Here is a 24,998-nt window from a genome sequence, read left to right on the forward strand (position 1 = left end):
GCCATCGGGGGGAAAGTCAGTTATGCTTTGATAACGCTTTTCACAGGAAATTACTGTACCTGGATAAAGTGCTGCTGATTCTATCAAGAAGAAACTGCAAAAATTCTTCTTGTGTGCAGAAATAGCGAAATGTGTAGAGAAACTGTTGCACATAACCTTCTAAAAATGCATTTCTGCGAAGCATAAAAAAGACTTCAGACAAGCAAGAACACAATTTCTTCTTGCATTAGAGTACAGCAACAGCAAAAAAGATGAAGAATTAATAGGGATTTTAAATTCTCAAGCTCTACTTAAAACCTTGACTCCTTTTTCTTTTATTTTTCTACATTATACATTGTGTTTGCCATCCCTGAAAGCATAATTTGTTTTAAAAAATTTTCTGTACTTTTAAGAATTTTGTGAAGAACTACTCTGACATTTCTAGTATTATCAAAAGTTACATTCTAAATAGTATGGAGAACATGCTTAATTTTCTTTTTCTATCATCTCACTTGTTGTTTTAAAAGTTTCTATTATAATAACAGCATAAAAAGTAGATACTTTAAGCAAGAAAGTATTTCCTGTAGCTCTAACTACAGCAGTAGCTGCTTTAACAACAGAATATACTTATTATACACACATTAAAAATGAGTGCATTTTATTTTTTTGTACACACACACATGCACACACATTCAAGGTCTTAACACAGGTTAATTGTCCTGTCTTGCTGACAGCTTACGTCTAACCATGTAAGTCTGTATTTGATGAATGAAAAGCTCTGATTGCAAAATAATCTCTTCAGTTTGTGCAAAATATTAACTGCCAGGAAAATCAGCACTCAGGATAAGTAACTGGGTCTCAGGGTCAGCATGAGCTGGGAGAAGTAGCCTGGAGAAAGTCGCTGCCTCTACAGTGGCACAAATCCGATGGATTCTTCTGGGCGGTTTCCATCCTTCATACTATTATGGTTCAGGTACCTTAAAACAACGCTGCCCTCACCCTAGCTGAAGGTTAAAGGACATCTTTGTCCCCATTTTAAGCACTGAGATAAGCCTGCATCTTTATCAGTCCCAAATACTGGGGCAGTAATGTGTAAAACAGAACCTATACATTTTCACACCCAGACCTTGGTAATAAGAATTATCAAATTACATGTTCTGAAGAATTGTTATACTGCTGGCAGTAACATAAAGCCTTGATTCCATGGCAACTATCAGAGCAAACCCTCAAATAAGTAAAGGATAGAAAAGTTTAAAGTTATTAGGTTTTGATTTATTAATAAATACTTCAAATTTTAATCAAATTCAAACTTAGAAGTCTGGCTTATTTTTTATGAGACTGTCTTCTGCCATTTCCATGCCTGTTTCTGTAAATAGGTGTACATAGAAATAACATTAAACTTGATACAAGGGAGAAGAATTTATGCAATGTTGAGTAACTAGGATTTATAGTGGAGACTATTTATTCCTGAACTAGCAACTATGCCTCAACCCATTCCCAATTAAGGATGTGCAAAATATACTATACCTAGAATACAAATAAACCATTAAACCAAGTGGAGTACCAGCCTGCAGAACTCTTATTCCACCTTGATTATTACATTGGTGTTTCTCAGTGTTATAGTAAAGAAGCAACGACGACTCATCCGATTGTGCCACATCCACAGTGTCAGCTCTCCCATGGTGAATGACTGTAGGCAGCACACAGGATTCCACACCCCACTGCTCTGCATACATGATCTGCTCAAAGATGCAAAGCCATGAAAAAATAGAAAAATAAACAGGAAAATCCACACAAAATCAAATCAACTTAAAGCCAAATCACATTTCATACAATGGCTTTTTTTCCTTTTTAAACAATACTAGCAGCAATTAAATTTATTTTAATTATTCTTTTAGATCCTACTTAATTTGGCACTTTGACACAAAACATTTCACATTTCGTATACCGACTTCAGCAGCCAACTATACTGATACAGTGACGAAATGACAAATGAAATACAAGCAAAATAAAGTCTGACTTACCTGCATGTATTTCTTCACCAGTTCAAGAAACTGCACTTTTGATTTCATCTCCTGTAGCTGTCCCCTCAATTTGGGCAACACAGATTTAGTTTCAGGACCTTTAGATTTAACACACACAGCATAAGAAGATCAATGATTCTGATTTATAGAAAAAAAAAATCCTTGAAAGTACTATACACCCACTTTGTTGCTGGCAAGTTGCTGTAATCTTACCTTTGTTTCTCCTTTCTTTCTGCAACAGTTTCTGGTAAAACTTTATGGTCTTTCTGTAATTTTTTGTCTCCATCATTAACAACTGTTCCAGTTCCTAACGGGAAAAAGGATTGTGATCAGAATGGTAAATATAAGGTTCTAGTAAGAAACTGAAAAGAGAATTATTTTGTAGGAAAAAACCCCATCCAAACAGACAAGAATATGATATTAATGAGAAAAAACTACCTTTCACACCTGTGCTTACAGGCAAGTTACAGCAAGGCATCAACTGTCCCCAGTAAAGCATTAGTCACACCACAGTTTTACAGCTTAAGAACTGGAGCTGATTTGTGCATGATGAGACCACACTGAAGTTCATCTGAATTAATTTATATAAATATGCCTTTAGTTATAATTGCACTTATCAGGTTGTTTTCAAGAGCATTTTTTAAAAGTTTCATTCAGGAGGCATCCAGAATTAAAAGTGATGGGTTCTGAAATCGCTGCAGACCCCAGAAACGCTCTGTTAAGCAGCTGACCTATATTTGCAGCAAGAACTGAAAGTTTGACAGAAAGCAATGGTTTCCAAACAAGTATAATTACATTGTATTATACAAACAGGTCAGAACGCAGACAGGATTGCTGCTGTATAATAAAGGACACATAAATTTGGAAGTTCAGCTTACATATGTTATATTTATGCATTTTACATAATTGAAAAAATAAACTAAATTTATACAGAATTATAGAACTTAAGCAGTGGAAAGGAATGAAAGTATATCAGGCTTTGTGCAATAGTATCACATTTGATGTAAACACTTGATAATTGCTTGCATATCAAAGGTTTCATTATTTTACCAACCAATGAAACGGGCCATCCACTTTGGGTTCAGCTTCTGATTTATTACGAAACAGCGTGTGTTGTGTTTTAGAAAAGTGGTGGCTTTCGCACTTGGGTCCTAAGCTGACTGCCAGTGACCCAGTTACATGAAACAGCATATTAAATGGAGTGAGTTCACTGAATGCAGCAGACAGAACTCCCACAAGCAGAGTGATCAGAAAACACATAGCTCAGAGCTACTGTATCAAACAACAGATTGGTAAATAGGTTAGCTTTAATGGGATGGACTTACTAGAAATTAATTTGAGTTTGAGAAAAACCTGTCACTGTTTTTCAGAAAAGCTCAAAAGGTTTAACAACGTAGTTCATTAGCAGCAAGGTTCACAAAAGCCCTGTGGATTTTTTAAAGACTTACCACTACATAGGCATCACATAGAGAACAGTGAAAGCACAGAAAAGCTATTATCCAGATGCTAAATTGGAAACTTGCTTGCTTTTACTTAAAGGTTTGGGTTTCTTTCCTCAATCAAAGTGAAACCAAGTTGATTAAGAGACTATGAACACTGAAAGGGAATCAGAGTGGCCATTTTCTGACATTTGGAATCTGACTGACAGAAGTGGTTTCTCCCTTAAATAACTTCAGGTGAGTAACAGTTAACTCAGAAGCAAATTCCTAGTCTATTCCACAACATCTTCCATTTTAGGCAGGTCTGGAATAGAAACAAATTTGATGAAGGTATACGTTCAATTGTTCTGCTCCCTCTGAAGTACATTTAATTTGTCAGGACACTTTCCTACAGAACATCCCTTAGTCTAGGGAACAACATAATGATAGAGTGACTTTGGTTACTTGGGAAAGTTGCAAACTCCAGCCTGTCCTTGAAGTGTAAGTTTTGTACATGCTGAAGGATGGCTTCACCAAAGGATGCAGAATATTGGCAGGAGGGAAAGGAAAAGAGAAAAGAAATGGGAAAGGGAGAACTGTGGCCAGAACATGCAAAACCTTTGCTAGAAACATCCTAGTCACAGCTTGGGCACACTGAAGTTTGGTGGAAACTCTTACAAGTAGCTTACGACATTCCTGGGGAATAACTGAAACCTAGGGCAGGCAAAAAGGAAAAGGGCAAAGGCTACAGAGGCTTGGGGCTTCAAGAGAACTGAAGCCAGCCTACCAGGCTACAGAAAACAGAGAAAAAAAAAAAAGCTCTTCCCACTATGAGGGCAGACTTGGACATCCCCCTGCAGAAATGGCAGGCCTGGTGGCTACCCTCCCTTTCTTACTCTGCTGCAAGGGCTTGGTTTGGTTTGCCTGGATGTACTCTGTATGAGGCTGCAGAACCAGCAGCTCCTGGACTAGAGGTGATGCCAGGCAGGGGACATAGACTTGCTTGCCTAAGGACTAACTTTCCTAAATACAGATTAACCTTTACTGACCTTAAGAACCGCAATGAGCTATCTAATAAGAACCTACACAGTAAAGCAATAATTACTGTTACGACATTTGAGTGTCACCTTGATCCATAAATATTTTATTTTTTTATGCTAGCTATTTTACATTCCTTCCAAACATAAGAGTACATATTACCATTTGTAAAAATCATAATAGCTTGATTAATGCCATTGTTAATACTGTTCATCATGTTTTACTTTTTGCATCTTATTAAATCACAACCTATCTAAAGTGCAGACAATATCTAATAGGTTTCCATGGAAAAATATAAATGTTAATTATTTTTTATGGCAGAATATTTAATTATGTCATAAATATATATCTGTTCTGGCACTCAGTTTCTCAGAACCTGCATGTTCTCAAACTTACTTACAGGTATACAAAATTTAAAAAACTACACAAATTTAATTGCATTTAGTTTTAGAAAGTGAATAAAGAAACCTTTGAAACATACGAATATTTTAATGGGAGAGATAAGTGTATTAATGACACGTGTCTCCAAAGCTGTAGTTTATTGTGTGGTTAGACTCTCATTCAGTACTCACTTCCAGTTGCAGATTTGAACCAACCGAGCAGACCTATCCTTATGAAAGGATAGTGCCATTAAATCAGGACAAATGTAGTCAAGCTCAAAGGTCTACCTTTAAACATTCACTCTTTGAAATAGCAACTCCTAACCACTGCTTTAGCACACTTCATCGCAAAGCTGTGAATCAGCTCAGCTTTATTGCTGGATTTCAAAAATTTGTCAGAGACCCGGGGCAAAAAGTAGGTTGATTATAATCCTTTGCAGATAATGAAAACCAGACTACAGTTAATCAGGGAACTGGTTTCTGAAATAAAACTGGGTAACATATTATTTAAACAAGGAAGGATAGGCTGGAGACAAACAGCTCTAGCTTGCAAGAGAGGCAGAACTTTCCTCCAGCAACTCAAACTACCTTCCTGCTCAAAACAGCTGCTTCCAAGCTTTCTTTTGGACTTCATAGTCCTCCCGGACTGGACATGGTACATGCATTTTCTCCACTAGAGTTTACAGTGAGAAGTTGGTGACTAGAATAATTAACTTTTTTTAACTTCTACTTTGGCAGAAAACTCATGTTAATTTTCACACAGAGTATTCTATTTTCTTAGTATTTTGGTTCAGACAGTGCATCATTCCCTTGAAATTTGCCCAGCTCTTATTCATTGCTTACACGTTAACAGTGTTAATCACTGGCATTTCTTAAATGTTAACGACTACATTTATTTTCTACATAATGTGTACTCCAAGCATACCATATAAATGCTCATATTATCAGATAAAACTAGCTGAAAAAACTGCTGTACAAATACAACTGTTGGCTACATCCAAGTACAACAGTACACAAGAACTTAACAAGCCTTAAATCCTACCCCTATCAATGGTACCAGAAACATCCGTACTGTTCAAAATGAGATATGAACTGGTCTTTGTCAGCTGCTGGTATAGAGATTAAAATCATGCTATACACTTTCACAGTTGATTTGTAGTGTTTGGTTTGATGAATCAGGCAGCAAAGGGACAGCAGACAGAAGCTGGGTAGAGCTGCTTGTCACCTACATGTTGATAACTGATTGTTTTACAGCAAAGAATCATTGTCTCCTGACTGCTACAACAGAAAAATAAATTTCAGTTTCATATTTTTCCCCCTGTCTTTCTTATATATTGACCGGTTGAAACTTGCAACAGTTCATCTCCTTTCAACAATATTGCTAATAGTTTATTTCAGAAATCGCCATGACTGACGGAGTTTGGAAAAACAGCAGAATATTAGGAAGGTTTTCTTTGCTCAGGTTAAATGTTCAAGATTACTGCAATTAGAGCATTATGATTCTGTAAGTGTTTATTTTAAACACATTTGTAAGAAGCTGGGTTTTACAGAAAGTCAATGTTGTAGTAACACCAGCAGAAAGATTAAAGTTGTTGAAGCTATGGTAGTGAAATAAATAAAAATAGTCACAAGACCAAAACCTAACTGATATTTTAAAGTATCTTCTGTTGAATTTGTAGAAACAAAGACACCTAAAAAGTAATTTTAATTAAGAAAAAGAGAACATTTAATACAATATTATTAAAATATTTTAAAGGTCATATACCTGAATATTCTAGTATACCAAGACTTTTTTATATAAACAGTACAACAGAGAATATACGTATCTGCACATACACGCTTTTTTGTGATGCAATGCATTCAAAGTATTTATACACTGCACAAAAGTATTTAATCTTCTGTTAAACTTCTCCTCTGAAGAAAATGGTGGAATATAAGCTGAATTTGACTTCATAATTGAAGATGGCAGTTTATAATTGTATTCCTTGTACCTTGGCCACAAAGGGATCTCACAAATTAGGGAGACTACTTATATAAGATACCAAGCTTCTACTGTCTGCAAATAATTATTTTATTCTTGTTTGTCCACCTGGCCTCATATGCAGTCCAGATCTGCCTTACCAAGACAGAATAAGATTTGAGTCTAGTTTTTGTCCAGCTATTAAGACTTCACACTAATTTTAGATGACACTGGGAAGATTAGCCGCTTATCCTCAGAGTAGCAGGCATCTTTTTCAGCCATCAGAATGTGCATTCTCTCGCTCTCTGAATTGTTTACTAATTGCAAACTGAAAAAATTGCACTTTGTATCAATGGTAATCTTCCTCCAGTGAAACGCACTGGACATGAGCACAGTATAATTTTCTACAGAGACACCTCATGATTATTTTCCCCCCACCTCCTATATGGCTGTTGGTTAGCCAAGTTCTTACACATATAGTAGGGATGTATAATAGTATGCATTAATTTCATAAGCAAATTGCAAAGCAGACTGTAAGCACCATAAATCTGGCTTCATTTTTGTTGTATGCCTGTTAAATAGCAAAAACAATTGCCAAGAACTTCTGAATCAAAGTAAATTGCTGAGTAGTCTGTAAAATTTCAAAACAAAGACGACTGACTGTTGAAACAGAAAAAACTATTTAGATGCTTATGAACACTCCTTACTCATGAAAATCTGCTCTTCAGTCAAGAATTACTGCTTCAAATAAGGTAGATTATATGAAAGCCTATTTTTCTCTAGTTGGAATGCTTACACAGGATTAAAAAGCCCTATAGGATTAGAAACAGGAATTTTTGAGTAGATGGGAATTTTTGAGAGTGACAGTCCGGAAAACTTATTTATTTATTTTTACACAAACCAGTAGTTACTCATGCTATTTTCTCCTACAGACTTACACCTGAACATTAAGGAGGGTGGGTGTGAGGAAGTAGAACATCCTCAGTGATTCAGGCTTTAACTACTTTAACTTGCCTAATAACAGAAAAATAGGTTTTTTTTGCTGAAAACTGAAGTGAGGTCACGGTGCTAAAAAAACCAAAAGTCAATAGAACCACTGAGATTTGAACTGGCTATCTGGAAAGAAAGAAGTCTAGATTGTGTTCTCAGATGTTCCGTTCTACTGTCTTGAAGTATTTACAAAAATATTTGCAAACTGAAGCTTGCTATAGATATGTGCACAACTGTAAAAATTAATGTGTTCAATATGATCTTTAAGGGAATGTAAAAACCTTGCTAATCTAAAACAACCCATTCCCCTACCCATGCTCCTCGATGCCCCACAACCTGCTTAAAAAGCACAACGCAGCACTCATTACCATGATTAGCCATCTCCAAGAGAAGATGTGAGCAAACAACTGCCCGTTCTGCTGGCAAATGGTAAGAAGCTGTCAGGGAATTCACTGTGACCAAGGAAAAGGGCTCAGAGCACATGACAGGGAAGACCTCTTGAGTGTCTGCAATACACACCATAGTCATTCTTGGCTCTTTTCTGTAATATTACCACCATGGTGTTGGTGTATAGGGCAGACAATACTTTTCCAGTCAACTTCAGGAAGAGAAGATGGGTTGTAGGTCAGTGACTATTGGTTGTAGGTCAGTGCTCTTTATTTTGGACTACTACCCTTACCCTGGTTTATTGATAAGACGTTGCAAGTCTTGAGGATTTTAAAACAAGAGTCGGTATTTAAAGGAAGAGGGCTTCAACGCACTATGATGCAACAAATATTATCGTACTTTTAACCAGCAAGTAAAGAGGTATCTTAATGATTTTAAATCAATGTACTCACCACTTTTTTAGCATCTATATTTTGTGACTCACTTGATTTCTGCTTTCCAAGGTTTTTCATGTAACTATGAACTTCTGAATCAAAACATTCAGCTCCATAAAATGCACTGCTCCAACCAGGACTACAGCCATCAAAGTCAGGTAGCTTGGGCGACACAAGGTAGCCGTTTCCAGCTATCATGTTCTCTTCCTCTGGCTCTATATTTCCTTCTACAAAGCCTGGATCAATACAACAGCCGTTGCTTTGTAAACATTGTTGCTCTTTCTCTATGGGGATGGTATTCTGCAGCCTCAGTTCTTTTTTGATATTATTTGAAGGTGACTCATCAAAATCCATTTCAGCTAATGATGCACTTATCATAGGCTCAGCCTTCACATCAATAGTTGCTTCCCCTTCTCCTGATGAGGGTGTACAGGAGGGAAAGAAATAATGGTCATGTGCTGCGATGCATGCGTTGCTGAACTTAAACACTACACATAAAAAACACAGTTAGACTGTGTGCTCTAACAGTCGTGTTAAGTGTTAATTTTGATTCTGTTTATTTCTGTTATTTTGTTAATTTCTGGCCTTTTTTTTAACTAGACATTGTAAAATGATAAAGTAATTTCACAACTATTAAGCAATAGTGGAACAATACAATTCTTAAAATTACAAAATATTCTCTGTGCATATGCAACAAGCATTTAAACAAAGTGTAGTACAGAAGCATTAAAACAAGATTTAAATATGTCAGACCTGTGCATGCATCAGTAAAAAGCTTAGCTCTTGAAGGTTTTTTCCATCTGTAAGTCTTAAAGCTTTTATGCCATACATAGAGGGCAAGAATACTTGATACAGCCAAAGGGGACATAGTTATTAAACTTTCTACTCCTACAGGACTAACTCCCTTGAGCTGTGATGGTACTTCTTTGCAGTCATAACAGCTACTACCGACCTTAAGGGACTGAAGCAACAGTCAAAGGTTGGTATGATGCTGACAGGAGCTTTTACGCCTGCCAGAAGTCTCCCTTTTCACTTGAGCAAACCTCCAGGGCTTAGATATACCACCTTGGAGTCAAACAGACCTAAATAATTGGTGCAAAAAAAATCACATACTCCATGGGAAAGTCTGTTTCTACATTTGCAATCATTCTGAGCCAAAATAGAAAATTGTAACATAGAATGACAGAAGCCAAGTGCAAATGTACAAATTTATGTTTTGCCATAAAAGTTAACAATGTAGGGGTATAAGCCATTCTGTAAAGAACACACAATTTAACTGCTCAAAACAGAGAGGTAAACAAGTTTAAATGTTGAAACTTGGCTGAACTATCTTGAAAAAAATATTAAATACTGATAAAACAGCAAGCAAATACAAGCTATCCATGAATACACCAAGCCTATAAAGGGTATTAATTATAATAATAGGATTTACCAGTCCCAGCTCAGTTTTGAGTTCAGATAGTGAAAGATGGACTATTTTGTAAACTCTCAGTCACAAATGCAAAACCCACACTGAAGAAGTATAACTAAATGATACACTAATATAACCTCAATGACTGCCGTGAAATAGTGTCCTGTAACCAAGTTTGTGATCAAAAGGCAAAAAACTATCTTGATTAACAAATCATTTGACCCACTGCTCATTTTGCTATCTGTCTTTGTAAAGGCACTTCCGTGGGCAGAATAGGGAAGTAGAAGATTCCTAGGAGAGACATAAAGACTTCTTTTTTACCTGTTTGTGAAAACCTTTTTGATGAATAGTTAAAAGCGCCCATTTAAATCTAAAACAAACTAAGTTTCTAGATTTTTGTACAATTCCCTTTCCCAGAATTTGTAAATAATTTTATTGACAATACCATTTTTTATTTGAATGCATTCTATTTATTTTACTGCCTAGTTTTCTTTTAATTCTGACGAGTGAACAAAGAATGACCTGACCTGCTGCACAGCCATCTTTCAATCAATCCTCAACTTCTTCAGTAACACCTACAGGGTCATAAGCATTTTCTAAAGCTCTCCTCTCTGCCTAGCTAAGCTTGCTGTGTTGTGTGGAGCTGACTCAGTATGACTGTCCCCCTTCCCTCTCCCTACTTTAAAGCATGCCACTAGAACATCCACTGAATGAACACAAGACAACCACATGTAGCGGTTTTTCAAAACACATCTGTGTAAATAAAAGTAAATGAAGCCAGCATCATGCTCAATGACATTTGGTCATCTGTAAGCTTCATATCAAAGACAGCAGGTGTGTAAGGCATTGATAATGTTCAGATTCACTGATAATGTTCATAAATGCTAAGGTGTTTTCCTGAAAGCACACTCAAAGTGCTAATCTCTTAAAAATTGTGTCATTGATAGATTTCTAGCACACACAAAGATCTAGAAACATGAAGTCCCCTCTCACCCTCTGTCTGATCTCTGCTTGCCAAAAAGCTATCAGGTTTCTTTAGATCTTGGAATACATTCACACACTTCGAATCATCTGCCTCAGTTATGCTGAAAATACAAGGAGATTAGGAAGAATTAATGTTTCATATACTTTTGTATTTACATCAGTAAAATGAGATCTTACAAAAGACTATCATGTATGTGAAGGACTTCATAGCATTTACCTACTCCCTGAAGTTTGCATGTTCAGCTTCAGTTGTTATTTTACAAGAAAAAATGTTCAAATGGATATTAAAGCACACTGAGGAAGATACAGACATTTTCCTTATACAGCATTTGGCAAAATTCCAACAGAAGTATCAGAACACGTATAAACAGAAGGCATAATTCAAGGCACAACCTAGACTGCAAATTACTGTAATGATTTTTTTCACTCAGCATTCAACCTCTGGATAACAGTCTGACCCTAAGTCATCCCTAATAAGAATAATCATAATTTTAAGTCAAAGAAGGTAACAAAACCTGCTATATTCTTTGTCTAAAGAATGTTAAATGAGCAGTGCCTCAGAGATATTCTGAGGCAGCTCTTGAGTGTGATCTAAAAGCTAGACCTGTATTTTCATACCAGATAATAAATGATGATTTCCTTTTCCCTCTCACCCTCAAAAACTTTACTTTGTAACAAAAGTTCATACAGATGACCTCTTCATATATGTCAGTAATTCAGCTGCAACAGCTCAGGTTTCTCTTACCATAACATTCAGATCTGGGGAATTAAGAGCCCAACCTCCAACCAATTTTCAATGGCTTCTTAAAAATCCCAACCCAAATAGGAAATAGGCCAGCATGTCAGGGTCTGATATCTGAAGTCGTAGTCTATTCCCTCTGAAACTTGTTGTAGGGATTATACATCTTTTAACACTGAAGTTTTTCTAGACCATATCTACCAAACTTCTTTCTCAAAACTTCCAATTTGTAGCTCCAGACCATGACAGACAAAAAAACCAACATACATAACTTCCACATATAAACTGGTTACTGTTTACAGTAGCCCTTAGTAAGATGCTTTTGTAAGTATGCTACATTTGGAGGCTTCAATAAAACAAGAAGTTTTTACTGTTTTTCAGATAGATATGTCATTGAAGATGAAATATTAAAAACGAGAAATTAAGCTGGTGTTTTCTCACTTAACAGACTACTTACAAAAGACTGTCAGGAAGAACACTGAGTCAAACTAAACCACTTAAGCAAAACACTTCTAGCAAAGCTAAATTAATTTTCTTAGGTGGGAACAGAACAAAAGGATGTACAAAGAACTAAACTCAAACAGAATAAGCAAACAACAGTAAGAACAGTCTATTTCATTTTCTAACAAGATTATGAAGCTCTCCATCAATGGCTGAAAACCATCAAAAATATTGATCAGAATTAGGTTTCCATTCTTCAGCTACCCTAAGATGGCTTATGGACAAATTTAGCAGAAAATAATTTTTCTGTTAAGCCATTAAGCACTATTTGCTATGGGGAAAGACATGAAGTATCTAATAGACTGAGAAATTAACAGTTTGCAGGAAACAAGTAAGGATACCTGAAGAGAAGCAGTATATCCTTTCCTGCTTCTAAGAAGTAGGGAGAAAAAACATTAAGTTGAACTGTAAGAAGGAAAAAGCTGAAAGACACCTACCGTGGGTGTGAAGGTCTTTCTCCATTTACTACCTGATAGAGATTCTCCAGTAATTTTTCATCCCAGTAGAGGTCACAAAACTTTTCACAGATTATATTAGAGAACATACCAAACTTAATTTCCCTTAAGTTTAAAATGAAGTTACCTTATTTTTTAAAAAAACAAATTAAAAAAGAGAGAAAAAAGACATTAATAATAATATCCTTGTACATCAATGACAATTAATATACAGAAGAAAATGTACATACCCATATCAAAAACTTCAACTCCATTCTCTAGATAGCCATCAAATGCAAACTCCTCCTGTATAAGATGAACCACTTCCTGTAGTAAAGCATCACTTGTTCTGTTCTGCTGGGGCAGGACTTCAGCATCAAAGAGATGAGAATTGTCTTGATTCACTGAATCAGTACATGGTATGTGTTCTTGTTCAGTGAAAATACTCTCTACACTGGTAGCACGCTCAGTTGCTTGGCAGTCAGTTTGAATAACTGGGTTACTTTTATCAAACTTGTTCTGCGTATTAGTAGTCTCATAGTTTTGCACTTTGCAAAGGGAGGCATCATTTTCTGTTTGTGTGCTCATTTTATAACTTGCAATAGTACTTGAAAGTAGCAGTGGCAAACTATGATAGCAATCATAAGCAATTCTTGAACGAAGAGGTTTATTTGGTATTTGCTCTGATACAGCCAAATGTACTGGTACAAATGTCAAAACTCTTTTCTCAGAGTCCTGTTTGAGAATAATGTTATTTATATGAAGAAAATTAGGAGATGTAGAACAAGCTAAGGAGCTGGAAGGAACTTCAGATAAAATACTTTTCCCCTGTAGAATATGTGAGGAATCAGATGATAATGGTAATGTAACTACAGGAGTAAATGCGTTGCCTGACTTTTGCTCTTCTGAAGGTATCTGGGATGAGTGGCCTCGAACTTGTAAAGCACACTCAGGTATTTCAGGTGCAGTTTCAAGAACATCTGTTACCTCAGTACCATAGCTTTTAGAGTCTCCTATGTATCTGGACTTGCTGTGGTCCACGTGTTTTTCTTTTCTTGTCTCTTTCTTGAATTGCTCAGAAACTGGTATGTGAACCTCTCTGAAATGGAACAAAGATATTTTTTTTTAGGACAATATCAGTAGATTTAACAATGAAGTCCCAAGTTCAACTTGTTCTGCTTTAGGATATACTAACTTTGTTGTATTTGCATTTTGTTGCAGAATAATAGGCTTGAAGTGAGTTGCAGGAGAGGTGAATGCAACAGGTAATGTAGCAGTCTCACAATTTAGAGAAATCTGGTGTGGTACTGGTCCTTTAACTGCTACAAGTTTACTTTCACTGGTAATAGGCACAAATCCTAGAAAAAAACCCATAGTTAGAAAGATGAACAATATGTAAAATATAAATGCAAGGTAAATAATCGATTTAGATAGAAAACAAAAATTGTGTAGCTGACAGAGAAAATCTTACATGGAGAACTGATCTAGAGAAAAAGTTAACAAGCCAGAATCTGACTGCTTACCCAGACTTGACTCTGAAGGGTCCATTTCACGTCTTTCATTTTTAAATTCAAAAGCAACATGATCTTGAGATAAGATTACTTCTTCCTCAACAGCCTAACAATAAAAATTGAAGTCCAAACTGAATTTATTAGCATTTTATTTTTTTAAATTCTGCTCAGTTTATGACTCAAAAATAACTATGCAACCCCCACATAAACCTAGAATGTCACAAAGCAACAACCTGGTCATGCCAAAGTGGAGAATTACAACAAATGACAAACTAAACTCTAAGGACTGGTAGAACTGCTTGGAAATGTTGATAACCCTCTGTTTCGAATCAGAACATGTATTTGAAACATAAACAGAACACAATTACATATTAATGTCTTCTGTTCTGGTAAGAGGGGTGGTAAATGAAAGAGATGTAGCAATTAAAGTCACTGGTTCTTCACCCATACAGATTGGGGAGTCTGGGCACCAAAATCTGGCGAGTGACCACTCCAACAGCAAGAACTAGAAAAAAGCAATACTTAAGGGCTACTTGAAAATAAATAAATAAATAACAATAATAAGAGAACAGATCTACCTACTTTTGCAGGGGACAAAAATCTCACTGGAATACAATTTACAGAATTAATTGAAAAAATGTAGAGAATTAAAAAAGGTGGCACTCTTACCTTAAGGACAGATTTATTCAGTAATGCCAAAATATTTTTGCTGTTTATGCCTTGTTCAAGTAAATAATGATTGCATGTCTACAACAACAACAACAACAAAAAATAATTATAATTTTCAGTCAGTAAGTATTCAATCAAGTGAGGTATTCTTGGACAAGGACAATGTCAAGATAAACAGTCAATTAGAAGTGTTCTAAGTTTAGGAAGTCTTATGAATCTGTTCTGAGTACCTTTATTGACAATTTCAATATAAATTAAAAACACCCCCCTCTGTGTCCCTAGGGAGGTAACTTTAAAAAAAAACCCAAAGTCACTGGTTATGATTTAATTAGATATCAGTCTATTACCAAAATTAAATTAATATTTTGATATTTAAATCACTAAAATGAGACTTCAGACACAACTAGATTTCACATAAAATTGCTTAAATCTAGTAACCTTAATTGCATCAGCTAGAGAAGGTCTTTCTTCAGGGTTTTTCCTTGCCATATCCAGAAGAAGTTTTTTTAATTTTCTTGGCAATGCTAGTTTGTGACTTGGTGGAACACTGTATTTTGCAGCCATCCACAGAACTGCAGCAACACCATAAATGCAGACCTATCAATATAATTTAAGAGACAGGAAAGATGTAAACAGACCCAAAAAAAGCTTCCACTTCAAAACCAATTCCAGCAAATTATCCCAAAATTTCCCTCATTCCCTGTAAAAAAAAAAAAAAAAGAAAAAAAATGACTGGAGCTTCCAAAGTACAGATCACATCTGGCTTTTGAAGATGCTGATGAAAAACCCAGCCCATTTCAAAAACTAGCTGTTATGTATGCAGGGCAAATAATAGTAGCTAATTTTCTACTGTTGGAGCAACAGACATAATTTGTCTTATCCTTTGTCTAGGAAAATTATTCAGGAAAAGAGTGGTTTTGGAACCATTTTGACAAATTCCTTTCTCATGTAAAAACTTAAGATTGCTGTAATCCTTATAATTCTACCATAAAACCTGGCCAGACTCAATTTGCTTAAAAAAGGTCATGCTAATTCAGCAAGTAAATGGCACACAGTAATTGCAAACTAGCAAGTACGAGTCATATTTTACAGAGAAGATTACACCTATCTGAAGAATGAGGTACTGTATATTTATTTTAGCAATTATTGTGCTACCTGCAGCTCAACCAATTGAATTTGCCATGATGAGGGACCTTGAAAAGCACTTGATCTTCACAAGCTTTCTTGTTTTATTTGAAGATTTACAATTTTCAGACAGAGCTAGATTTAGCCTACTTAATGCTTAGTTTACATATGTTAGCATGTACTGCAAATGCAGTTTTGACAATGTCGAAGTACCGTGCTTCTTCACACGCATCTCCTCTGAAAAAGGCTCAAGGGACAGAAACCTAAGCACAGTACCAAATGATGTAGTCTCACAAAACAACGTTTTCTAGCACTGTTTTGAGCAAAGTGAACCACAAAGAACACAATGTAAAAACAAAGTTCACTAGAAAGAGAATAACCTGTGAACCATTTGAACTGTTGAACTAAAGCTACTAATAGGTACAAAAATATTTGAAATAGGAGAAAGCAGCTCCACCAAAACAATTTTCTTCCCCTTAGGTTCAGAATTCCAAGAGGTCAATGGGATTTACTTTGGAAAAACTTGCCATCCAATCCAGCATGTCCTTCAAAAAACTTTACTGAGGTAGTACAGTTATTGGGACTGGCACTACACAGTCTTGGTTCCCATACCATTATTCTAACTAAATGCTCATAACAACCAGAAAGTTATACAAATATCAGGAAAAAGCCAAAAAACCTGGTCATCTTATTCTATACATAATGTTGTAGAAAAACAACAACAAAAAATTACTTCAGATTTTCTAAAGCAAAAGAATAAAGCATAAAGACTTCAGGATTATTAACTTCTCCTCTCTGGTGAACTGCTGTATCATATTTCAGGGTCAGTTTGAGCTTCTGATGCCTTTGAAAAACCTGCATGTTGGATCAAAGCAGTGTAAGAAGAAAAAGCAGTTTTAAAGAAGAAGATACAGAAATATTTTTTATATTACAGATAATATTACAGAAAGTCAAACTCTGTCTTTAGTAGTTTTAAAAATTGTTATTTTTTTTTCCTGATTGACTACTGTGTCTGATTTTAAAGAACTCACGGGGCACAAGATACATATTAGCTAGCCTCCTTTCTTGTTATTTAATAGAAAGGTACCATAAATTCTTTTTCCTTACTCTTATGATCATTGTGGTCGTTTGCAATTCAGATGCAGTTGCAGTGGAGACATTGCTGTTCATTAACATTTTTATGATCTTTGGTCTGACAGCTCCTTATAGCTTATGTCCATAGCAAAAAGCTTTAAAAAAACCATACGGATAAGAGACATAATTCATTACATTCTCATAGTAAAAATATGCTGATAGTGGTATTTTTATCCAATCTTCTAAATGAAAACATGACTTCAAAGTCTGTCTTACTGCTAACAAACTGAAAATCATTAAGCCTTAAGGAAAACTACCAAATAATAGGTTTTTGGCAGCTACTCCAACAATTTTGGAAGGCAAAATAGTTTTTCAGAAGCAGCTAATTTTATGGGACATCAGTATATAAAAAAACCACAGATAACCAATAAATACTGGCAGAAATGAGAAATATTATCAGAATCTTAGAATAGTTTAGCTTTCTTCTTCAAGCAGCAGAGGGATACAACTGCCCTGTGAGAAAATGCATAGCAACCTACATAACCTACCACATTACCTTCTCAGTATCTACATCATCTTCTTCAATTTCAGGAGCTAAATAAAATACATCACAAGATTCTAAATGAGAAAAGAAACCAGAAACAAAAGGTAAGATGTTTGCTTTCTTTTCCACTCCCTCTCAAAAGAAGTAAAAGCAGAACACGCAAGGAATTAGTTTACCTTCAGCTTTTGGAGCAGCAAAGAGGATACTTCCATGGCCGTCAATCAGCACTGAGTCCAAACATAACACCACTGCAAAACAAGCCACAAAAGGGCAAGGCACAGTAAATATCTGTTCTTGTAACTATTCAACAGTAATAAAAATTAATCAAATAAATTAAAAAATCATTTGCAATGTCAGCAATTACCCTACGATAAATGATACTTTAAATAACGCTATTGTTAGAACAGACACCACCCAATAAAGAAACAGTAGGTGCATCATCTCCCAAAGTAATTCCTGCAAAACAAAGACAAGAAAGTAAAATAAAATGGGATTGCAATAAATACAATGGCTTAGAATACCAGAAGTTTATTCTCTTTATACCGAGCATTGAAAAGGAAGGCCAAGAAAGGAACAAACCAGAAATCCCCCACCAGTTAGATGTACCTTCTCGCAAGGTACCAATGAAAGACAGTCAATTAATCTCAAGTGTTTAATCTCTCTGCTCTTCCCTCCTCCAACTCCACCAAAATACAGGGTCATTTTCTGAGGACAGCCAAGATGTGGTCACACCCAGAACTTCTCTGGGTGGGATAGGATACGGAGTCAGAGTCCAGTCTTGCCCAAAGAGTTATGATCACACACACTCTCCCACTGAAGAAATGTTACATAGACTGGTGTTTGCAAGGCCCTGAAATTTCCCATAGTTAGGAAAGAAATAACTGACTTCTAAAACTATTTTAAATCATCTGAGGTCTTCAGGAACTTAACACTAAGGTCATGAAATCATGCTATATAAATTCAATGATGGAAATCTTGTGGTGAGACTGTGTCTATCTGGTGTCTTCAAAGCACACTGTAATTTAACGTGTTTCAATATAGCAAGCCACCTGGCTAGCAACGTAGTCCTGCCTTTGCAGACTACCATCAAATACACTGTTGTCTTATTAAAGAGAGTACTAGGAGAATAGATTCTTACATCAACATAAATAAGAGGTGAAAACATTAAATCTATTACTTATTAAATAAAAAGTTAAAGAGGTCTAAGAGTAAAACAAATATTAATTTACTATTAAATAATAAATTGAAGAGGTCTAAGAGAAAAAAAATAATTGAAGGAAATAATCCTTTCACTTTTGTGGTTACCTGTACAAAACACATCTAAAGCCATTAAATTGTTCACTATGCTTGATGTAAATAAAGGCTTGCCTACTACCTTTGATAATACCTAAGCTGGACCTGAAGCATATATCTTGAAAAGCAAAGGTTTTCTGAATGGGCAACTTTACTAGTTATTTCTGCAGAGGCAGCTCTCCTGAGAATATTTCATGCTCGCTCTTTGCTTCTCAAGAGTTAATGCCTCCGGCCCTGAATCTGCAACACAGTTCAGGCAAACCAGGTCTCAACGAGTACAATACAACATGAGAATTCTCACCTGGGTTCTCTAAAGTGCCCATGAGCAACATGTAAGCAACATCCTCTGATAAGAGGAGAGGAAATAAATCTCAACGGAGAGTACAAACGACTTCTGTAGCAGGACTGAATTAAAAAATACATGTAGAAGCTAGCCTTGGGGTATGTTTTCTTACCCAGATAATTCCTGCATAGACTAATGAAAGAAGTACAATCAAGGAAGGATTTGGAGGAAAAGGTTGTCTAAATGAATAAATCATTAAATAATCCAGCTTGTTCCACACTTCATATATTTAACTATAACTGATCAGCTACCAACCCTACTCTACCAGTATTAAGACAAAGGATGTTTTAACAAACACTTCATGTGACATCAGCTTCACCTTTAATAAGTTAATATCATTCAAAAGGAATGCTGATAGAACTGTATGTACATGTGGGCACAGAAGTAATAACACCACTGTCATTTGACAATGCACAATTACTCTCATAACAGGTAGTGAATTCTCTGGCAGGAATATTCTAGATCTGGAAACAATATTCAACTTCAAGGTAGCTTTATTTCTCAGAATTTTAAGTAAGGTGCCTTCCATTTAGTGGTTTGTATTATTGTGTTCACTTTTACAGGCTACATAAGGTTCACATCACAACTCAGTCTTTAGTATTTTGAAGACTTCTACATTCTGGGTGTATGTAAGTATGGTAACAGAAGCTGGCTAAGCATATTAAATGAGAATCTGGGCCATTATGTGCAGCTATTTGAAACCTTCACAAACATTAGAAACATGCTATGAGGCTGAAATAATCTTTCTGTTGCAAGGTGTTATCAAATACTTAGTTTTAAGGGTAACATTGCTTCAAGCGCTCAGAAATCTCCACTTATGGCCAATCTCCTTTTTAATAGTTTTGTATCATGAAAGATAAAATAACTGAAGCTGAAAACCAAAGAGATGCAGTAAGTTTTCTGTACCTTACTATCCAAGTGTTTATATTCAGTTACAGACTTCAAACTCATCCCTGTCCAAACCCTCAAAAGCAGGCTTTTTAAAAGAAGGAGGAGGAAAGGCAGGGGGGTGGGAATCTCTGCTGTTTATCAGGACAGCTACAGATTTATTATTAGTATAAGCTAAACCAACATTCAGACTTCCTACAGAAATTTAGGATGGTCTTCTCCCAAGTCACATGCAACATACTCAAATTCTGTTAAAGGACAGTTCCCTGTTTCTCAGAAGCTGACTTCTGGAAATTCTTCTATAGACTGAAGCATAGGGAACATGGACAGAGTAATGTCATGACAAGACCCTGTATGCTTTAAACTGACAAAGCCCTGTATTGTCAAAAACACTTCAGGAATCATTTCTCACAAAGAAATCCAGGCAAAAGAGGAAGTTTTATGTTTGTGTATACATAAAACTTATTTTTTCCTGCTTTTAAGATACAACTCCCAAGCCTTTTTCTTAAAAGTCACAGTAGTTTCTCCATTCCCAAAACGTCTAAACACAATTTTTTTTCATTGCTTTTAGTCATTAAGATTTATTTCCTCCACAAAAGTCAACAAAACTCAGAATAAAGAGAAAAAATTATTTTCTTCTATATGTGGAAGAAAATTCCAAATTGAGTAAAAATTCTAAGTCTCAATTTAAAAGTGTAGTTAGAAATACTGCCTATTATTTTTTTGTACACAATGAAAGTTGCATCAACAAAGTAAAGAGAAAAAAATCATCAATACAGTGAACATAAATAACTAAGCAAATATATTAAGATAATTAAGACTATACCTGGATAATCTATGCAAGTCTGCAGGGCACATAAACACTCATGACATAACGCCCAGAGTTCATAGTCTGTCAGAGGTTTATCATACCAGGACAACAGGAGCTTTAAGGAGATCCACTGAAAAAAAGAGTGAGGATGCAGAAAGTTATTAAAAATTATCACAAACTAAAAATGTTTACTGATGCAATGAAAAAGTAAATCCTAATATACAATGCAGTCACCTAAAAAGCATCAAGATATTTATTGCACTTGCAAGTAATTAATGATACTTATGGAAAGAGCATCCTGCAGTTAGCTAGCTGTATAGATGACCCAGTAGTTTCTTAATTGCATAACAAAAGCGTAATTCAAGTGAGATTTCAGCAAGAATAGAAGTGTTTCAAGAGAAGTGAGCTGTTTGGAAGCTCTTTCTTATCATACTAAAGAAAGACTCCTTCAGAAAGTCAAAGTTGACACATAATTATAGGAACACCACCTAAACTTAAAAACACAAAAATGCGAATAATCACCACCAACAAAAAAAAATTCCCACATTCAAATGCTGATTTACCCTGACAGTTGTGTTAGAAGTCTTACCTTAAAGATTTCATCAACTTTTCTTGTTCTTCTGTGAAAGACGTTAACAATACTGACAGAATTAATGACAGGTTTATTTGAAGTCCAAGTACTTTGTTTTGTTTTTAATCACTGGCTGCTCAATTTGTAGTAACAGCATTTATTTTTCTGGCTATCAATTTAGATTTGGATACCTGGCATAATACTTTAACGTGACAAAGATATTGTACTGCTTTTCAGAGAATACGTGCTTTACATTTTGTGATTTTTTTTCTTTTGGTGAATATAAGAACTTGACATTGATAGGACTGTACAGACACCTTCCCGATTAAGCTGTGCTAATGGAAGAGCTTATCACTTTTACACTCATCTGCCAAAGAAACAGTAAAAAATTCACTGTAGGCAGAAACCTCTGGGTTAGAGCAGAGCCATCCAACTATTTTAAAAAACAGCACAGCACATTTTCTGTTGCATATACAGCCCTAAGATGATAAACTATCTCTATATGTCAACTTTAGGCCATGTTGGGGGAAAGAACTACCAGAAGCAATTCAGGATTAACTCTTGAAAAAAACTTACAAAACAAAACTGTAGCATAGGAAACAGAAACAAAAATTAAAATCTCTGAACTATTCTGTTGTTTTTACAAGCACATTTACATCCTAATCAATGTTTGTAAAATCTAGAGTAGATTAAGGGTCTCTTTCACATGCAATGGTAGTATGTCATTACATTTGACAGATCAGTTTCTGCACTGTCATTTACTGCAGTCAATTTTTCATGATCCTGGCTCTGAAACACCCTTCAGTGAGGCACTATCATAAAAAATGTAATGAACAGACGATTGCATTAACTTTCATCAAGATCAACAAACAGAAATAGCTTCCCTGTGATCTATGGGGAGGAGGAAAAAAACCCGCAATAATTTGCATAGCTGAAACTTTGTTAATTTAATTTTTACCAGAAGACCTTCTGAAGACGTATAATACTTTGGGCTTGTACTGCTTAAATATTCCTTGAAGGTGAACCAGATGAACTATATATTTTTAACAAGATGTGCCAGCAAACAAAACTTTTGATTTACTTACTGTTTTATATTCTGTCTACCTCCAACACACATAAAAATGAATTTGGTGCTTTTATAGTCCTATCCTCCATTGTGGCAAATAATAATAAAAAATAATTTAATTCAGCATAGACAGATTTGAGCCAGGTAATAAGGTTAAGCTTCATTCTCAAATTTTGCTATCACCAGCAGCCTGGAGTGCAGAATTCTTTCATCAATGTGTTCCTTCATTCTATCTAAAAAAAGTAAGCTCTTGAACTCTCTGATAAAAAGACATCAATCACATACCAGGAAGGAAAAGGACAGATAGTCAAAAGAATGAATTAATCTAGAGAACATTAAAGATAGAGCTTCGTACTGTTTAATGATTACTATCCCTGATCAGTGCTGCGTTCCCCCGCCGTAGCACTCTGGTTCTCACGTGCCTCAAATGCCTTTGCTCACGGCCACTTTACAATGAAAGCAGCAGCCAAATCTTCAAATTCACCCTGCACAGCTGGCACAGGTGGAGAGCAATCAAAAGAGAATTTCCACACACTAACCAGAACATTAAGAAGGTGTTGGGATTTGAGAATATTTTTTGTAGTAAGTACATACCACCTGCCATGTGTTTCTCTGTAAGAGAAACCCTCTTGGAGTTTATGTCCCTAGAGGCTCTAAAAGCTGCAGCAGAGGAAGATGGACCTCCTGTATTGCACATACAAACCATCTCTCACTTCAGGAGATGGTGAATGGCCAGCAAGGGGAAGAAGAATCTCTCACTAAAATGGAGAGTGAAGTTAGCTGTACATCAGAAAGCTGAGAGCTATCTCTCATCACTTCTGGGATAACCGAGGTCTCTAGAGGAAGAAAGAAATGACAGAAAGAAATCTAAGCACAGCAGGAAAGTAAGAATAAACCCTAAGAGCAGCAGCAAAAGTTTATGATAAGAAAGAAGAAAGTGTCAATGACAGGTAACAAAATAGAGGACGAAAAGGCATCAGAAAAATTCTGTTTCAGAAGAAAAAATGATGTAGGAAAAGCAAATCTAGCAGAAGTGAGTATCTCCGCCATCCACAGGATGGTCAAATTAACCTGAGTCAGGAAAAGAAAGGATGCAGTCTGGTTACAGGTTGGTGAAATTCTTTTAGACGTACACCTTCGTTATTTCCCTCTGGCAAGCATCCTAGGGAACGACTGAACTCCAAATACTGATATTGCTAGCTAGTATTCATATGTTAGTTGTTCTCCTGTGATACTAATAAATAACCACAGTGCTATTGTCTCTTACTATAATTCAAGTCTCTCCCCACTTCAACCATAAAACCCCATTATTATTATACCTGGAAAAAATTAAAAAAAACCTGACGAGGTTATTCTTTTAGTGTCCTAATTATTCCAAATGCTCACCTTCCTACACCAGAAAGAGAGAATTCTGGAAGACTTCATCTGAAGACTGAGGGTTGAGATCTGCTGGGGATTTCTCCTTCTAAGACCTTGTAAAAGTTACCTAATATAGTCAGGGTATGTACGACCTGTTTCATCACACATTTAAATCTGTCATGAAAAAAAAAGATGCAGTCTGCTTGAAATAGTTTCCAAAGGAAACTTCTCAACCTAAGATTATGAGGCAATGTTTATTTATGCCTCAAATCTTAAGTAAACGGTATTTAATGCAATGCACCTCATACTTCACCTTTAAGGTATTTAACATTAAATATCTCAAAAGCATTTAATGCCATGTATATTTAAATTCCACTGAACCTGTTTGTGTATTGGTAAACATTTAAATGTAAAAATCCCTTATTTAAGCATCTGTCTCAGGTTTGGTTGTATTTTAACATGCAAGTCTCTGATTTGTGGCTATTACAATTTACTACAACTTCAAAAACTCCACCCAACTGCCAAGAAAAAAATAAATACCTGAAGTGCTGGAAAACTTATGATTAAAATTTTTTAATCAAACCACCTGTAGCATGCGTTGTTTCCTAACTATCTATTCAAACATTTTAGCAAAGCAAGCTCAGGACAACTGTTCAGCATATGTAAGACCTCAAGTCCACTTCATTTAAAGCATTATTTTAGTACCGATAGAACACATTTATTAATATATAATCACCAGTGAAGTTGCACCAAAGAGCAAACAAAATTATAATGCAGTGCCTCTTCCTGAAATTCTTTCTTCATGCTCTGTAACAGACCTTTTCATCACAGAAATTATATAACCCAGTTTTTAAAATAAGAAACTGTTTTTCACAGCACAAATTTTGACAGAAAAATAGGAAAAAGCCATGAGTTATTATTGCCTATAGCTACCTACTAGTGACATTTTGGTTTATGTAAAAAATACTGCATTTTAAACGTCACTTGTTGAAAAAGTGATGTTTTTTTTGTTCAGTGCTGCAAAGATCATTTAACAGGTCTTTTATTTCATTGTTGGTACCAGAA

The 24,998-nt window shown here is 35.6% G+C and overlaps 1 protein-coding gene across 2 annotated transcripts in view; it reads right to left on the minus strand.

Moving 5' to 3' along the window:
• KNDC1 (kinase non-catalytic C-lobe domain containing 1) overlaps positions 1-24,998 on the minus strand; it is a 65,891-nt gene that overhangs the window by 8,296 nt on the left and 32,597 nt on the right. For both annotated transcript variants that reach the window (XM_037401052.1, XM_037401051.1), the window contains 15 exons: positions 20,953-21,067; positions 17,779-17,850; positions 17,615-17,676; positions 15,298-15,456; positions 14,860-14,937; positions 14,203-14,296; positions 13,875-14,037; positions 12,931-13,778; positions 12,683-12,827; positions 11,015-11,106; positions 8,629-9,026; positions 2,217-2,310; positions 2,004-2,101; positions 1,507-1,718; positions 60-173 (listed from right to left, as the gene is read on the minus strand). In XM_037401052.1, the coding sequence (XP_037256949.1) occupies positions 60-173; positions 1,507-1,718; positions 2,004-2,101; positions 2,217-2,310; positions 8,629-9,026; positions 11,015-11,106; positions 12,683-12,827; positions 12,931-13,778; positions 13,875-14,037; positions 14,203-14,296; positions 14,860-14,937; positions 15,298-15,456; positions 17,615-17,676; positions 17,779-17,850; positions 20,953-21,067 (2,744 nt within the window). The remainder of the gene's footprint in view (positions 1-59; positions 174-1,506; positions 1,719-2,003; positions 2,102-2,216; positions 2,311-8,628; positions 9,027-11,014; positions 11,107-12,682; positions 12,828-12,930; positions 13,779-13,874; positions 14,038-14,202; positions 14,297-14,859; positions 14,938-15,297; positions 15,457-17,614; positions 17,677-17,778; positions 17,851-20,952; positions 21,068-24,998) is intronic.

This window comes from Falco rusticolus, chromosome 9 (genome assembly GCF_015220075.1).
Source record: "Falco rusticolus isolate bFalRus1 chromosome 9, bFalRus1.pri, whole genome shotgun sequence".
Lineage (NCBI taxonomy): Eukaryota > Metazoa > Chordata > Aves > Falconiformes > Falconidae > Falco > Falco rusticolus.